Genomic DNA, 18,278 nt, shown 5'->3' with positions numbered 1-18,278 from the left:
TCATTGGCATATTCCATCAAATAAAATTTCCTGTAAACATTGGAGTCTGCTTCAAACACTGTTCTTTACTGTGCCATTAGTCAGTATCAACATATACTAAACTACATATGGGAGGCTTGCCCATGTGGAAACACCAAGAGAAAACAACTGCATTAATGAAACTGCATTAAGTGGTCTCAACTACAACTGTAATGTGTTTCCAAAATAAATTCAAACCACTAAATCAAAGCCACTTGCATTCCAACACTCAGAATCATACTGGATTGCAACAAAATTTCATGGGCCTACTGACATTCATACCTCTGTACAACCTAGATGAGTCATGAAATTTCCCATCAAAAAAATACACGTGCTGTCATGAGGAGATTGGACTATGTACATAAAGCAGATTCAAGACTTTAATATCACCTGCCTATGGGTGCCTTACAATTCATAATAAATCAGAGTTGGCTGTTCCTAGAATATGGATTAGTGTCATAGAATGAATTTGTTACAGATATTTTAGTACAACACACCATCATTAATTCTGAGATCAGTAAGAAAAGCTCTACCAAAATAAATCAGTCCAGCTACACTACAATCAAAGTGGTATGTCAGCTCACTGACAGTTTCACTTCCTTCAAGAATTCAAAGAAACAACTAACAAAGGCTTTCTCTTAAGATGGTCTTCTGTCAATCAGCTCCTCAGCAGTGTGGATCCCCTAATGGGAAATCTATCCCGCATTCTTCTACTCTCAATCAATCTACAGACATTAAAAAAGGAAACACTGCTAATAGCTGCTAAATATCCTCTTTGTTTTGCAGCAGTCACTCATACATCATGCATAGATCGAGAATAAAACAATAAGGGAAAAAGAAAACCCACCCCAGACTATATGCTCTACACATTATGATTCAAAAAGAAATTTGAGAGCAAGTGTTGTCTGACTGATGTTCAGCTGTGGCTATCTGAGCAGGCCTTCTCCTATAAATCACTTGAACTACTTTGGTTTCCTTGAGGAAGATGGACTGCATGCTAGTTATCTCACCAGAAACCACACTATGCAAGCTCGCAGGGCCAGGCTGATGGGGCACTGAGCAACCTGGTCTAGGGGAAGGTGTCCCTGCTTGTGGCAGGGGGTTTGAAGCTAGGTGATGTTAAAAGTCCCTTCCAACCCAAATCATTTTGTACTTCCAAATCAGTGCTGTAACTGCACCTACACACCAGCCAGGAGTGTCACATCAGAACAATGGAGAGGCCCACCCTGAACAACCAGAAATCCCATCTCTGTGCACTGCACAAAATAAACTGGCACTGCTTGCCTCAGGCGTAAAGGACTAGACCTATGATGGCCTGACAGGCCTGCTGGGGATCTAGATTAATTAATATATTTAATCAAATGTATCCATTCTCTACTGCGACTTTTATTAAAGCTATAAAGTGTAAGAAGTACTTGAGGAGGGAAATTAGATGCTGTACCCCTAAAGCCTGCTTGATCTGCAGTATCTACAGAAAATATTTAACTCCAGAAGTTAATTGGGTGGAGAGTATTTCGGTATTTGGCACATTAAAATCTTATTGAAGTTTCCTTGCTTAAATCAAGGCTTGATGTTTTGCTCATACTAAACACTCTGGGAGATATGCTTGTTCCAACTAAAGAACAACAGTTTAAGTCTCATGCAACTTGCACTTACCATCCTGGTTTTCATTGGGGTCTATTAGCCTTTTGGGACACATCTGGCAAATGGCAAAAAAAATGGAATGCCAAGGTGAAAAAACTCCCTAATTCCCTTTCTGAACAAGGAAATTGGACATCTCTGCTCCACAGCTTTTCCTTTGTGTTTTTAGCCAAGCTTTTCAAAATTAATTTACTAACCTATAGACTAGAAAGATGGGGAATGGTGATTCTTCAATAAGCCAAGCATCCTGTACAGTTTACTGAACATTAAGATGGTCAGAGAACCAGGAGATCTTCATATTCTATCAAAATACATGGTTCCACCTACACCCAAATTCTGCAATGATTAGACCTACTTCTAGAATCTTATTTACAACAAAAAAATACATTAAAAGTAATTTTAAAAGTTTCAGGAATTTTCCATGTGGCATGTCAGTATTATGGCACTGTAGTAAAGAAAATGCACTAAATAGATCTCGAAAAGATAAAGAGACAAAACAAGAAAATGCCTGTTGAAGCTTTTAATTACCAAGCTAGGCATTTTTATTGTATACAGGTAACAAGGAGAGCACTAAAGCAGTGTTGGGGACTTTAATGTTGGTATTCAAACTTTGGGAACTGATACCCAAGATAACTTCAGTAGAAGTCAAATATCATCCCTAAGTTATTTCTGCGTAAGATTTCTACAGAAGGGTTTCTAAACTGATCTCTGTTTCTAAAAATCAAAGTGCAAAACCTCAAGATTTCATACTCAGCTTTTTTGTTTTTTAAAACTACAGATGGTAATCAAAACTTCTTTGGGAACACACAGGAATCTCAGTTTGCAACAAGACAAATCAGAAATCTCTGAAAGAAGTGGCATCACTTATACTTAAGAAATTGGTGCTTAATAAAGCAAAAAAGCATCCTTCCTTCTGCCACTGAAAGACAAATTTTCAGACACTCAGAGGGTTTGCATTCCTTCTACTAGTAAGACTTCCCAAATGAACAAGTAACAGATGACTCAAGTGCACTGTGATGATTGGTGTCTTAATGAAAACTGAGTTGCTCTCACCAAAATTAAAAGCTGTTTCATCATGTATTTAGTCTCAGCAATGCACTATGTCTTCATGGAGCTTCCCTGTAACAAGGATCAAAAAGCCTTCTACGTATTCTTATATTTGATTATGGTGATTCCTCAAAGTGGATTCATTCACCCTGGCTCCGAACAAAGTATAATGTCTGTGGAAAATTTTGGTGGTTCACTGATGGAGGAGGTACAACTGACACCAAAGAAGGCTTCAAACATCAGCATCTTGTTATCTAGAAGTCTTTCATACCTTTACTATGTAGCCTCCCATGGGCAGCTCCATGCAGCTCTGGCTCTTTCTCTCCTTCTTCTCTCTTCCTTCTGCAGTTCCAGCTCTCTCCTTCCTGTCCCTAGCACAGCCACCTAACCCTTTCTGTCCCTTGCAGGACCTCCTGTCCCTTCCTCCTCACAGCATGGCCAGCAGACTCCAACTGACTCCAACCAGCTAACTCACCCTTTTATCACATCCATAGCTGTGAGGGCAAGGCTGTTCCCACTCTTTGGTAATGAACACAGCTGCAATATATCAGGGGCAAGACTGCCTTCAGCACCATCTCTGTCTTCCCACAGTTCACAAGATTAGCTGTTCTAGAAAAGAAAAGTAAGTACAGCAAGAATACCTGTGGGTTCCACTGCACTGAATGTTTGTGCTATGACCCTCTTTGAATTCTAAGGAGTGCCAGGAAATGCAGGGAGTGGGAAGGGGAGATACAGAAAACTTGCCATTGCTTTTACTCTTCTATATTAATTTTCACATAAAATGCAATTAGCAAGGGCTTCTGGTTAATTCATATTTTCTATAGAAGAAAACACCTAATGCCTAAATTGTCAGTCTTGACATATAGAGACTTTTTCACTGAAAGCTTCATAATTAAACCAATGAGTTGTATTACATGCTCAGGAAGTTTATCACCTACCTGTTACCTGCTACTGTAATTTTGTGTTTTCAATGCTATTTACTGCAAATGTATTAAATTAAGAGACACTAGGAAAAAAAAAATATTTTGCACACAGAGATACCAAACATGATTCGTACAGAACCCAAAAATCTTAAGGACAAGACCTGTCTGCCTATTTACTTTAGTAAAATCTACAGCACATAAAATCCATATCATAGGGTACTCAAAGAACCTTTACATTTCAGCTTGACTGGGAATTTTGGTGCTAGAACAATAAAAATAAAATTACTCAGCATGGAAATCATAGAATTTGGCAACTGCTTATTCTTGACATGCCAGGGAACCAAATGACATGGATTCAGTGAGGTTAAGAACTTCAATTTGTTAATTACCTATCTGAAAACAATAAACTTTGTAATCCATATTTTGTTTTCACACAATATTATACAGTAGATACTCACTTGCTGGTACACCCCCTCCATTTTGTATCCATACATTCAGGCTGACTTGCAAATTCAACATTCATGTTCATCTCTGCATTAAATGCAGCTATCAATAATTTTTACTTTTTAAGAACTCATTTAGAAGACACAGTGTACACAGAAATAAAACACAGAGGCACACAATAAATGTTTTGTCATTCAGTAAAATACTGCTTGCAGTACATTAGCCCTTTTATAATTAATTTGAGCATACTAACCACCACTACCCTGGCTGTATTTAGCAGTGAGCTTCTGCCAAAGCAGAACTCAACCAGGCAGCTTCAGATGGGTACTCTCAAGTCATCCCTGTCTCTCACTGTGTCAGCTGTCACTCCACACTGCCTGCTTACACCAGCTGCAGGGCAGGTGGGTGACAGTGGGGTGTCACAGCAGCCCTCCAGCCTGGCCTCACTTGGTTGCTTAAGCTTGTGCTTCATGCTCCAAAGCATGCCAGTTTTTACGGCTGCACGAGGCCAGCTTGGAGAAACTTCTCAAGAAAGAATTTTACCAAGAATTTGCTAAGTATTTCCTTTGCATAAGTATCATTGTATCCACAGGTTTAAAAAAAAAAAAAAAAAAAAAAAAAAAAAAAAAAAAAAAAAGTGGTTTTAATTAGTTGAAAGTCAAAACCAAACTTCCATCATGACACAACAAAAATGCCAGTCACCACACAAAGCTGCAGGCTTTCACACAGGCAAGCAGCCTTAACACACAACCTTACAGAGATAAATGACACAAAGTTACATTGATACTTTGAATGCCTGTGTCGTAGTTGAAGAGGAGTGAGTTTTCCAGGAAGTTGTAGGCAAACCAATCAGTAGTCAGGTTTTATGCTAGCACCTGGAGTAGCTACTGTGAGGTTTAGACACACCTCTGAGAACACAAGGAGTTAAAAGCAAGGACTTCAGAAGGACTGTCTCTCTTTTTGTTTCTGGTGGCAAAGTGAGCACACATCTCTCCCCTTCCCCCCCAGCTCATGGAGCTGGGTGGGGGAGGGGAGGAGAAAGGCCATGTGGGGCCTCTTCAAGATAGAAGAGTGGAAGACTGTGGAGGTGCCCTCCATCCCCATTCCCCCCCCCCAGGAGAGAGACTGCCGTGCCGGCAGCGAAAAATGAGCGAAGAGCGGGGGGGGGGACAAGAAAAGTTCCCGGCTGTGTAAAGATGTGCGAGTCCGCAACCCTGCTGGGAGCCAGGAACTGTTAACTTTCTTGGCAGAAGAAAACTTTTCTAGACATGGATTCTCATGGCTGGTGGTTTGTAAGAAGAGAGAGAGAGAGAGACAGCCTGAGATGACAAAAGAAGATGAAGAGAATCTCAAATGGGCAGTGATGAAGAGGAGTGGCTTTTGGACTGGACTTTTCTTGCATAATGTTAGCCATAGACTGAACTTGAGTCTCTTTGAACATAAACTGCATTTGGGTGAATGCAACCGGCTCGACTTTGCTGCAGTGACTGACACTGTAAGAGTAGAGCGAACAGAGAAGAGAAGAAGAAGGTGTAGTAGTGCCCTCTGCCCTCAGAGAAGATCTCTGTTCCTAGAAACCCTCAGCCCCAGGGGAAAGATAGGGAGAGCTCGGCATGCAAGCATCCTTAAAAGAGCCCTATATGCAGCTTTGGCCCATGGACAGTGGTGAGAGCACTAGACATAACAGAGTGTCACCACGGCAGACTTCTCCAAGTGGTGCCATGAGTGACATAGAAACACATAAAGGGTAGACCTGTGTTTTCTAAGGTGCAGTCTGTAGTGCGAGAGAGACTCCTCTCTCCCTTGCTGAATTGAAGATTAGGTTTTCTTGAGTAGTGATTGTTTAATTTAAAACCCAAGGTTGTAGTCTATGGAGGGTAACATGTAAGGGGTAGAAATTGGGGGAGGAGAAGAAATGTTCTGGGAAGTTTTCATTTCTGTTTTTTTGTGTGTTTAGGGTTTTTTTTTCTTTTCTATTTCTGTTCTTATGTAGTTTAATAAAGTTTTTTTTTTCCTGTTTTCAAGTTTTAAGCCTGCTCTGCTCTGTTCTTGATCACATCCCACAGCAGTTGTTAAGAAAACCATATATTCAGGAGTGCATTAGCATCTAGCCAGTGCCAACCCATGACAGCCTGGTTGGCACCTTCTGTTATCTCAGAAAGGCTCACCCTGCTTCCTTCAAGGGACCTGTGTCCCACTGCTATTCTGGATGCCCACACCTGCCCTACACCTAACTGTCAATTTACCTGGAAAATCCAAACAAAAATCTATCTCATGTGCCTCCGAGCTGCAAAGGACTGCAAATCTGCTAAGTTTTAAAATAACTTTATGTGATTCAGTTTTGATATTAACATTTTCAAAATGGCTACTCATCACTTACAAAACCAGTAAAAGACAGATGCAAGGCAGTCCAGGAGGAGCCACAAATACTCATCAGCTACATGGCAATACTGCGTAGATGACTGAGAATCTCAGTCTAAAAATACTTGTATCAAGCCTCGAATTATTGATTTTACATATCTAAAGAACAAAACACCAGTTCAGAATAATGTTGCTATTAATAGGAATAATATCCATGTACATTATGGATGTTCTTTCATTTCACAGATGTGATTTTATTCTGTTACAGCCATCACAACTTAGACTTAAGCTTTACAATACAGAGAACAGATTTAAATGAAAGTCAGCAGACATTTGTTTTATACTTTAAAATTACAGGGATCTCTCTACAGAAAGAGATAAAAAAGGCATTAGTTATGGTCAATACTAAAGGGGGTAATTGTGCATTTACAGCACTAATGCTTATTATAGTGAGTTTCAAGAGCTGTGAACAGAAAAGGATATTCTGAGCATAAAACTATGCAAGAGCTTTAGCAGAAACGAAGGGCAGAGATTACTGTGACCATGCCATATTCATGTATCCCCTGACAGTTCATTAGAGTGTGTATTTTGCAGATCTTCCCACACAGGTTTTACAAAGGTCCATGACCACATCAAAAGCAACATGTTACTTATAGCTAAATAAAAGAGGACTGAAAAACCCCCCAGAAATATTGACTTCGAAGAGAATAAAACTGCTTGGGGGATGTTCTCAAGACAGTCCGCACAAGTGAAATGAATGCCTACCACAACATAATATCCTTTTTGCTCCCCATAGTAAAGCACCAATAGGATTTGTCAGACAGACAGGACTACACTTCAATAAGGACAAACTCCCATTTTTCAGGACTCAATTTTTACAAATCCTCTGGACCCTAATTGCAAACAAGATACACAAGAGAACTTCATGCTAAATTCCATGACAGCCATATTTTTGTGTAAATACTTGTACTGGTTTGAAAGCAAAACCAGTGACACTCCAAGTCAGAAATACAATTTCATAGAGAGATAACAAACAACAACAAAGGTTAAAATAAAATAAAATAAGATAAATGCAATAGTACAAAGGACCACTGACAGAGTCCAAATGCAAACCTGACACCCTGTTGGTCAGGGTGTTGGAAGCAGTCTGAAGTAAGTCCTCTCAGAGTGACAGTTGTGGCTCCGTTGAAGAAGAGATGATCCTCAAGAAAAGGGTCCAGTCATGCTCTGGGAATCCAGTGGAAACAGGCTAACTTGGTGTTTGGGATTGCTGGTTTTATCCCAGTGGAAAGGCTTTGGCTCCTCCCACTGAGTGGAGCATCTCACAATAGAATGAAGTAATGCTATCAGTCATGAGACACCTTAAATGGCCCAGTCACAGGTGATGTCCCTCGGAGGAGGATGGGTGGAGGAAGAGATAAGAAGGCACTGCCTTATCTGGTGTTATCAGGTGTCCCATTAACAGAAGGCATCTGCCCTCTTTCTATCCTTAGAGTTACAAGAGATAAGGAACATTATCTCCCAACCGACTTCAACAGATGAAAATAGAATACACATTTTTGGTTACATTTCTCAACCCAAGACATTATTAAATACTCTTCCTAATACTATTTTTTGTCTAACTCTTAAATGTTCATTCAGAAAACAGCACAAAAAGACGTATTTGTCTCTTCCGGGTTATTTTTATCTCCAAAAAACCTCTATATGCATTTTGGAAAGCATTGTTTCCATCAGCTGAGGTCACTTTTCACCTAGTATCAATGGAAGAATATTAACTACATTGTATGAATAAAAATATCTACAGTGTTTTATAGGATGACCTAGAGCAAATTTAATCTGAAAACCTGAGGCTATTTGGAGGCATTTTTGATATAGTGTCACTGTATTAATGGAAGACAGTGACTCTCCAGCTAGATCTTGACTTTGGATGCAATGTGACTAACCAGTCAGTGGATTGGTACACAAACCCTCCTCTCTACAACTAGAGAGGATACAACTTGTGATCTCAAACCTGAGATTTGCTGTTTGACCTTTCAGCTCTAGCAGATTGCTTTTCAATCCCAAATTACTGGGAAAAAGTTATATTTCCACAAAACTATACAGCTATCCTACAGCAGCAGCCTCCACTAGAGGCTGCTAAGTTCAGAACCACCACTAGATCACACTTTAAACCATGATCCAAATTAACTAAGACATTTCAAAATAGTCAAGTTCCATGCCTAATCCTACTCAAGTTCCCAGATCCTGCAAGTCACTCAAAATACAAGCTATAAACAGCAGACATCATATTTGCTGATAATTTGGCACAATACAATTCATCCTGCATTCATATGGCTGAGAGAGAGAAAGCACTCCATCTGCCTCTCAGTTCATGAGCCCCTCATTGCTCACTTCTTCACCTGGAAAAGACTGTAAATAAACAAACCTGTTTGGCCAACTGATCCTTCTTCACCAAGCCAGTGGCTGCAGCAATGTTCCCTGCTCCTTCCACTGTCTTCTGCGCCACCACTGTCACTCCTGTCACCACAGCTCCCCCAACATTAGACACCTGCTCTTTGGTCTTCTCAGCCACTGAGGAGAAGCAGAAGACGGAAAAAACACATTATGCCTCTGGGAGCTGTAAGTTTTTCAGATAATTTATCACTGACAGCCAAACATCATGAAAAGCCATAAGCCCATTACATTTTCTGTACCCCAAGTGGATCTTAAGAAATTAAACTATCCATCGGGTAACACTGGAGCAGCAGAGGTAAAAATAAGCCTTAGCTGGGGCTCAATTTCTTTCATGTGAAAGACATCTGACATTTTCATTCATGTCTAACTGCACTCTAGGGAAGAAAAGGCATTATTTAGGCACTCTTATTACATCCATCTCACTGTATAATATAGCCTAGTTTAGAAATGCATGCCAATTAGTCCACCAAACACTTGCTGCATGATACAGGGCATGAAAGACAAGATTTTTTACATCAAACTCAAAAAACATTGATTATTCTTTTTATATTTGTTTTCTAAGATATATTTCATTAAATCACAGATCTATCAATGCTCAACCAAGAATTTCAAACAGAACCTTTTATCTGACTCCCTTGAGATTTTTACCCTAATGCTGATACATAATATACTAATTTATAAAAAGACTGAATGCCAAAGCAAACTGGATTAATAGCTAACTTCCAAGCCCCAGGGAAACAACAACTCATTTAGCCTACATATACATCAGCAGTTACCATTCTGGCTTTCAGAATATCACTGGGGTCTGTCTGCTCGTTCATCCCCAAGGGCTCTTTCTGACAGAAGCTTGAACTACAGTGAAACTGCTCTAAGAAAAGGGATAGAATGACTTCATGCCTTCAAGTTACATACCCAGATTTTTAGCAAAACAGATGTACTCCTCTAAACAAGAGAATGCTCTTCAAAAACATCCATCATATATTTTTTGCCATTCTAACTAATCCTATACTTTCCTTCAGGCTAAATCCCATCCAATCCATAAAATGTATTCATAGCTTTATCTGCATTCTTTATGAGCATGGGATGGATTCTGCTTAAAAGTTAGGCCACCATTTCTGAGTCTTTTTGGGAAGCACATATGAAAATTAGACGTTCTATGGATAAATTACATTTCTTTAATTCCTTACATAAAGAGCATTATATCCATACCACAGGGCAGGCAGTATGCATTAATATGATTGATATTAAATAGCAAAAATTAGGAAAAAGCTAGAAAGCTAAACATGATGACTGATATGCAACTTTTATTAAAGACCCAAATTATAAGTATCTGCTGACTGAAAATGGAGGCAGATAATTTAATGCTCATGCTAGCTAATTTAAAAGGAAAAGTTAGTAACTAATTAAGTATTATCTCTATTATGACCAGGAGCTTTCATTATAGAGTAGAACAACAGACTACACATTGTCTGAAATTAGAAACTGAAAAAGTCTGTTTCAAATATCTCCCACACTATACATGCTAATAATCTAAAAGTTCATGAGAAATGTCATTGTATACATCCACTACTCTACTGCTATGCTTTTTCAGGAGAAAAAAAAAGATAACCAAAGGTGGGTTTTGTGGAAAAGCAAATGTTGCCCTCAGGGAACGTTTGACTTAATGCTAGGAAGTGCAAAAAGACATCTGTTAAGACACCCCATTTGATTATTACCAGCTACAGACCACAAAAAGCTTTGGATTCTATGCATGAAATTTATATAGGAAGCTTTCCACTAGTTCTTGCAAACATATCTTAAGATGTGTGTCCTCATAACAGACTCTATCTTGCAAAGCCTAGTGAGACCTGATTGTGCTTGGAGTTTTTCCAAAATAAATCGAGTAATGTTATGAAACAAACTCTCTATTGTTGCTCCAAATGGCAAAAAGAATTCTAAAAGAATAAAGTAGTACCTTATAAAAATACATTCAAAAATCCAATTTTCTAATAAATATTTAAATTAAATAAAAAATTCCTAAGAGAAGAGGAGTTATGTTTTGGCTACATTTCAGTACTGCTTTTTATTTTTCCTCTGTCTCATTCATTTTCTGGGATAGATCATGGGCTGCATCCAGAGCAGCGTAACCAGCAAGTCAAGGGAGGGGATCCTGTCTCTCTGCTCTGCTCTGGTGAGAGCCTACCTGCAGTGCTGCATCAGCTCTGGGGGCCCAGCAGAGGACAGACCTGGGCTTGATGGAGTGAGTCCAGGGGATGCCACCAAGATGATCAGAGGGATGGAGCACCCCTTCTATGAAGACCGACAGAGAGCTGTTGAGACCCTAATTGTGGCCTTTCAGTACCTACAATCCTACAGGAAAGGTAGAGAGGGACTTTGTACAGGATCATGTTGGGATAGGGCAGAAGTAGATGACTTCAAACTAAAAGAGAATAGGTTTACATATGGAAGAAATTCTTTACTGTGAGGGTGGTGAGGCACTGGCACAGATTGCCCAGAGAAGCAGTGTGGAACCGACATGCAGAATAACACGGCGGAGGCAAGAGGTCTGCCGTGCAGAGCTGCTCCCCAAAAAGAGAGAGCGAGCCTGTTTATTTCTTTCATTTTTATACATTTGTGGGTCTGGTTGTGGAGTGGCTGCTGGGCTTACTACCCCTTCACCCCACTGGCCAGACCAGCTGTCAACCATTATTTTCAGGCTAGAAATACATAAAGACAGTGAACAGAAACAAGAAGGTTTGTTTATGCTCCAAGGCATGAGAACCTGAAAAACTGCTCCTAATATTGTGCAGGAACTGACTCCATGTTATGTACAATGCAGAAGGCTTAGAAAAACTCAGGAAAACCAGGGTGACAAAGCAGTGGATGCCCCATTCCTGGAAGTGCTCAAGACCAGGGGGCCATGAGCAACCTGGTATAGCAGAAGGCATTTCTGCCCATGTACAGGGATTAGAATCAGACAATCTTTAAGGTCTTTTCCCACCCAAACCATTCTATGATTCAGGGTCCTTCCATTCTGTTAATTTTTTTTTGTATGGAAGTGGCACACATTGTTTTGAAAACTCCCCTTTCCAAAAAATTTTGAATACCACAACATGTAAAGGACAGATTCAGTAGGCTTAATGGTGATGAGGGCTCAGTTGGCCTTCAGCAGATTCATCCTTTCTGATAAAATTATAAAGCATGGTTGTACTGTGTTGATTGTCATAGGCACAATTAGTTTCATTATCTCAAGCTCTTAAAGCAACTGCACCTCAAAATATCAAGAAACAGAGTGGAATCGAGTGCACTGTGGATGCTGCAGTATAAACTACCTGATTCTCAATGCCATTATTACACCCACATTTCTTATACTGTTGCCATGAGGTTTTTTCCTGGTTTGCCAAGCGTTCATATTAAAGGAGAAATGTGCAGTTTCTCACGCTCGTGAATATAAACACAGGACGATGTTTTGTAAACACTGCCCTTGTTATGAATTCCTTCTCAAGGAGAAGGGGAGGTTGAATGACAGCCTCCTTGGCCAGTGTGGTGGGGAGGTGGGAATTCCATCCTCCAATCCACAGGCTTCATAGGAAATGTATGAAGGTGGGTTTTTGTAAATAAAGTCGCTTCCTGCCCTGCATGCCCGAAGAACCCAGAACTGTGTCTCCGAGTCTCATCTCTGGTCAGGCCCCGCGGTGACATCTGGCGCCCCCGTGGTCAAGTTGCAAGCTCGTGAGACAAGGAAAAAAGAAGAAAAAAAAAAAAATTTGTCTTCCACAAGCTGCAAAAAAAAACCCCACGATGTTCTCAGAGGAGAAACTTCTGTTGGAACTGTTCCAGTCCCTTCTGATGTCCCGTGACGCTGACGTGACCAGGATTCACGCAAGAGAACTGTATGCTTGGGGAAAAACATATGGAATCTTTTATAGTGCTCAGAAGGCACTTTCAATCTATCCATGAAAAACCCTGAGGAAAAGCCTTTTTTCATCCGTCATGGATGGAGACTCTAAAGCAGGCATTCTCTTAGGGACCTGGGCAACAGTCCTCCTGCTTCTAAAAGAGACTGGGGAAGAATTCGAAACAGACTCTGGGTTTTCGACAGGAAGCAGGACTGGTTCCCCTGCGAGCTCCGTCACTTATGACGATGAATGCTCTGACGCAGGGTTGGAGCCAATGCAGGAGACCCAAACCCCCATGTCGGGGGTTGGGCGTGGCCAGCGTGGTTTTTGGAAGGGCTGCGAGGCTTTTTCGGGTCCCTTTCCCGGGCTGCTGGGCGTGGGGGGAGCGGGTGAGCCGCGGGGGTGGAGTGCTCTGCATCGGGCCCCGCGCCGAGCGTGGGGGGATGGTGGCCGTTGCCGCCGCGCCACCGCTCCGCCCGGCCCCACCCTGTCCCGCGCCGCGCGGGCTCCAGCGGAGGAGCCCTGCCGAGGCGCCCTGTGCGCCGCCTCAGCCCCCCCGCGTGGAGCGGGGGGAGCCGCCAGCCATTGCCGCCGCGCCGTCGGCTGCCGGGCCCCCTTTGCAGCCCGGCCCCTCCCCGCGCGGTCCGCGGGAAGCGGTCTGCGTGCCGCCACCCCCCCCCCGCAGTCCCCGCCGCCGATTTGTTCGGCCTCTGGATCCGCGCCGCCCTCCACGCGGAAACTGGGTGCAGAGGCACCCATCCCCCTCGGCACTGGAGTGGGGACAGAGGAGCCCCCTGCACCTGCGCCGTTGGCGGCTGTGCCTGCAGGGAGCGGCCTGCCCTGCACGGAGCTGCATGTGCTGCGTCACCGCCCCCGCGCGGGCCCCCCGCCCGGCCCGTTCCCGCGCCACCGGCCCGCCCTGTCCCAGCGCCGCGCTGGATGCTCTGCACGGAGCGCGCGGGGCTGCCACTGCCGCCGCCGGCCTGGGCGGCCCCCGCCACAGCTGTGCCACCGCTCGCCACGCCCGCGTGCTCCCCCCGGACAGGGGAGGGCAAACTGAGTGTCAAAGCGGAGGAGCTGTCGCCGGTCCGCGCGGTTGTCACTGCGCCGCCCCCCCTCCCTGCCGCGCGGAGAATGCTGCCCCGCGCTGAGCAGGAGGGGCTGTCGGCTACCGCCGCTGCCGCCACGCCCCCGCTGTCCTCCGCCCGGGCCGTCCCCACGCCGCCTGCAGAGACCAAGCTGGTCACTGCAGCAGCCATCCCGTGCCCCCGCGTCCCCTGCCAGCAGATGCAGGCTGAGCAGGGAGCGGGGGCGGCACCCGTGCTGCCACCATTCCCTCCTGACCGAGCAGGAGCCAAGAGCTCTGGCCCCTGCCCAACACCCCCACGCTCAGAGCGGAGGCTGGGTGAGTCGCTGTCCCCCCCGCCCCAGCCGGGTCGAGCCGGCTGTGGGGGATGAAAAAGAGGCGAAAGTGTTGTTAGAGATACACGCTCGCCCTGCCATGAATTGCGATGTAGGTTCTAGTCCTGCATCCCAGCCTAATCGGGCTGATGAGCTAACGGGGCCGCTGCTTGAATATGCAGCTGTGCCTGAGCCGGTCCAGAGAGCTGTGGGCGTGGTTCCACAGCCTCACAGCCACGATGCCCCATCATGGGCAGTCCCGTTTCCCTTCTTAAGGGACATGGCAAAAAATAATAAAAGTTTCACTGAAGTAACTCAATGGATCAGTGCAGAATTCGAGAATTTGATATTTCCTTATGAAATCAGAGGCTTAGTAGTGGCGTTGCTTGAACCTAATCAGGTTTCTACCTTTGAGGACAATTGGAAACGACTGGCTGCAGAAATGGCTTTCAAAAATAGCCACTTGCCTCAAGATGATCCCTTGTTTGGGGTCGGAGCGAATATGGTTATCCTGATGTGCAGATTGGCTTTCCTCGCACTGTCCTGAATCTGTGCAGATACATAGGTATATCTGCATTGATAAAAACCATGTTATCCTTCTCCCCAAAGCAAGACTTCTCAGATATAGCACAGAAGCCAGGCGAAGCCTTTGGTCATTTTCTAGCGCGTCTGACACATTCTTTAGAGATGCGAGTCAAGGATAACACTTTGAGAATGATATTGCTAGAGCAATTAGCAAGGAGCCACGCTAATTCTGCTTGCCAGAGGCTCCTGGGATCCATTCCTGAGACTTCTAATGTCCTGGAAATGGTCCAGGCCTGTGCGGTTCTGGACACCTCTGTTTCTATGGTGTCTGCCCCGGCTGCTGCTCCACAGCCGTCTGATAAGGGGCTGAATAATGAACATAAGACACAGGCAAATATTCAGGCCAGTGGAAAACAGGAAAAGGAGGCACAGGAAGTGACTCCCTTGTTTTTCTGCGCGCAATGTGGCTGCCCAGACCATACTGCAGAAATATGCAAAGCAGTGGTTCATGAGGCTGAGCCCTTGCCAAGCCTGACAAGTCGGAGGCGAAGAAAGCGCCGAAGACATCAGGGGAACGAAACAGATTCCCAAGCTCTGGAAAAAGAGCAAAATCCTCTGGCTGGTTTGCAACCAGCATCTGAAGTGTAGGAAGTATTGATGTTGCCACATAGCGATGGTCGAATTTTCTTTGGACCTGTGCAGTGGTTCCTACGTCCACATCCTATGTTGCATGCATTCTTTGAGAAAAATTCAATTGCTCAATTTGTGTTTTCTAAGTTTTCTGTCCTCAGGTTCCGGGATCTTTGCCATGAAGGCGGCCTCTGCAAGTCTGCTGAGCTGCCTCAGGTGCACTGGACTGATCCTGTCTGATCCTGAAACCTTGTGCACTCTGTGCCACCCTGTGCCACCCATCAGAGAAGCCTCTTCGAGATCTGATTAACATGGACACAGACTGGTCATCCTCTCCTTTCCTGTATGGCCTCCATAGTGGTTTTGGATCCTGTGGAACTGCCTGTTGCAGGATTGAGTGGAGCAGTGTGATGCTGTTTGAGCCAGCGGACTGTTTATCATGGACTCAGAGGAATTGTTTGCGATGGTTCAGTTTTATGTACTGTAGCCATTGTGACCTTTGTGGGGAAAGTGCATGTTGTTTGGGGTTGTGGTTTTGGGATAGAACTTTTGAGGTTCAGAATTTTGAATTGAGTGATTAATTTTTCTTGGAATGCTCCTGCCTTTGCATCATATTCCCTTTGCATCTTATAAAAATTTAAAAATTTGAGGGTTGTTGGTCAAATTATGTTAGACTATGCTCGAGATATTTTGAGCAGGTTATTGCAAGGGGATTCAGGGTGAAACCCTGCATAGCAAAGGCAGAATCAGACCAACATGTAACCCTCACACTGTCACCAAAATGAAGGTCAGTGAACTTTATACAGGGTTTTTTTTCTTTCTTTTTTCCTGTAACATAATTGTTCATTTTTCTTTTTGTGTTTTCTTTTTTAATATACTTAAAAGGGTGAGATGTTGCCATGAGGTTTTTTCCTGGTTTGCCGAGCGTTCATATTAAAGGAGAAATGTGCAGTTTCTCGCGCTCGTGAATATAAACACAGGACGATGTTTTGTAAACACTGCCCTTGTTATGAATTCCTTCTCAAGGAGAAGGGGAGGTTGAATGACAGCCTCCTTGGCCAGTGTGGTGGGGAGGTGGGAATTCCATCCTCCAATCCACAGGCCTCATAGGAAATGTATAAGAGTGGATTTTGTAAATAAAGTCGCTTCCTGCCCTGCATGCCCGAAGAACCCAGAACTGTGTCTCCGAGTCTCATCTCTGGTCAGGCCCCGCGGTGATACTTATACTGTCTTGTCATGGCAAGTACAACTACCTACCAAGAGCAACTATCCAGCGGCTGCTGTTCCCACTATTACAGTATTTTGGGAAGGCACTGTCTGAAGTACATTTTCTCCTCCCAGAAACACACTGTCCTAGGAAAGGCTTAGTACATACAAACTCAAATGAAAAAGGAAAGAATCAGGCCACTAACACTGTTACTGGCACAGCAACAAGATACTGATAAAAGTAGTAACAAAAGCAGTATACTTAAGACTGCTTTTGTTTCAGACAGCCATTGTTTAACCCCAGCTGGCAACTAAGCACCACACAACTGCTCATTCACTTCTTCCCCCAGCAGGACAGGAAGAGAATTGGAAGGGTAAAAGTAAGAAAACCCATGGGCTAAGTATGCTTCAATTGAAATAAAATAATAATAGTAATAAAAAATTGTAATAAAAAGGAAAAGAACAAAGAAAGAGATAAATCCCACAAATGCAAATGCAAATTAAAACAACTGCTCACCACCAACCAACTGATGCCCAGCCAGTCCCCAAGCAGATGACCCCCACCAACCTTCCCCATGGTTTTACTGCTCAGTATGATGCCATTCAGTGTGGAATATCCTTCTGGTCAACTGGGGTCAGCTGTCCTGGCTGTGTCGTCCCCCAGTTCCTTGTGAACCTCCAGCCTCCTCACTGGTGGGGTAAGTTGAGAGGCAGGAAATGCCTTGATGTGTAATCCCTGCTCAGCAAGAAGTACAACATCCCTATGTTATCAACACTGGTTCCAGCACAAATCCCAAACAGCCCCATACCAGGTACTATGAAGAAAATGACCTCCATTGATGGAGGAAATAGAACTGACACTGAAGAAGGCTTCAAGCACCAGCACGTTATTGTTCTTCAGTACAACTTTATACTATTCATCTTACATGCATTACATCTGTGTGCCCTCTCTACCCTTCTATGATTGGTCAGGTGCACCTCAGCATTCCATGTTTCTTTACCTTCAGTATTGTTCACCTGTCCTACACAATTGTAGCCTATTAGGGATGAAGCTCAGTCACAGCCCCATTCCCAATCACCACAAACTGTGCCTACACTCCATCCCAGCCAAACCCAGCACTCAGACATAACATAAGAAAGCTGACACGGGAGTTACCATGGAAGATCTCTCACACACTGCTTCAGAAATCAGAGCCATGAAGATCAATTCAGCAAACTATATAAATCCCAAAGATTGGCAAAAGCAATCATAGTAAGGAGAGAATCTTCTTTCCTGTCTCTAAGGAATAACTGAACATCAACATCATTACCAGAGTGACTCTGATAATGAGCTCCAGCCAGGTGACCCTCCAGCTCTGAAAACCCCACAACAGGAGAATAAAAAAACAAAAATAGGTTTCCAGTCTCATGTATTCTATTGCTTACACTAAGTAGTAATGGGGAAAGCATTAAGTGTGCACAAACAAATCACTTCAGAGTACAGGGGGTTAATTCCAACTTAAATTTATCTGAATACCAGGTTTCTTAATGATCTTAAGCCATTAAGTCTTTGTTAAATTGATATCTGCTCTGCATCACAGTGTTGAGAACCAGAGTAAATCAGAGTAAATCTGCAGAGCTTTGCTCTGCTATGGCCTGATTACTTCCTTTATCTATGCAGAGACTGCCCATTCCATTAAATGACCCTGGGACTGTGTAAAATGACCACACCAAGTTTAAGTTCTAATACTGTCTGTAGCACTGTGCAAAA

At 43.5% G+C, this 18,278-nt stretch overlaps 1 protein-coding gene across 9 annotated transcripts in view; it reads right to left on the bottom strand.

Annotated features, from left to right (window-relative positions):
• Nucleotides 1–18,278, bottom strand: part of LOC134563423 (alpha-synuclein-like) — an 87,024-nt gene that overhangs the window by 55,916 nt on the left and 12,830 nt on the right. For 8 of the 9 annotated variants that reach the window (XM_063421335.1, XM_063421337.1, XM_063421339.1 and 5 more), the window contains one exon: nucleotides 8,860–9,005. In XM_063421335.1, the coding sequence (XP_063277405.1) occupies nucleotides 8,860–9,005 (146 nt within the window). Of the gene's footprint in view, nucleotides 1–6,712; nucleotides 7,923–8,859; nucleotides 9,006–18,278 lie in introns of those variants that run through there. The other variant, XM_063421343.1, reaches the window with a different exon arrangement.

This window comes from Prinia subflava, chromosome W, assembly GCF_021018805.1.
Source record: "Prinia subflava isolate CZ2003 ecotype Zambia chromosome W, Cam_Psub_1.2, whole genome shotgun sequence".
Taxonomy (NCBI): domain Eukaryota; kingdom Metazoa; phylum Chordata; class Aves; order Passeriformes; family Cisticolidae; genus Prinia; species Prinia subflava.
The sequence above is the reverse complement of the archived record's forward strand: the minus strand, read 5'-3'. Positions and strand labels throughout refer to the sequence as shown.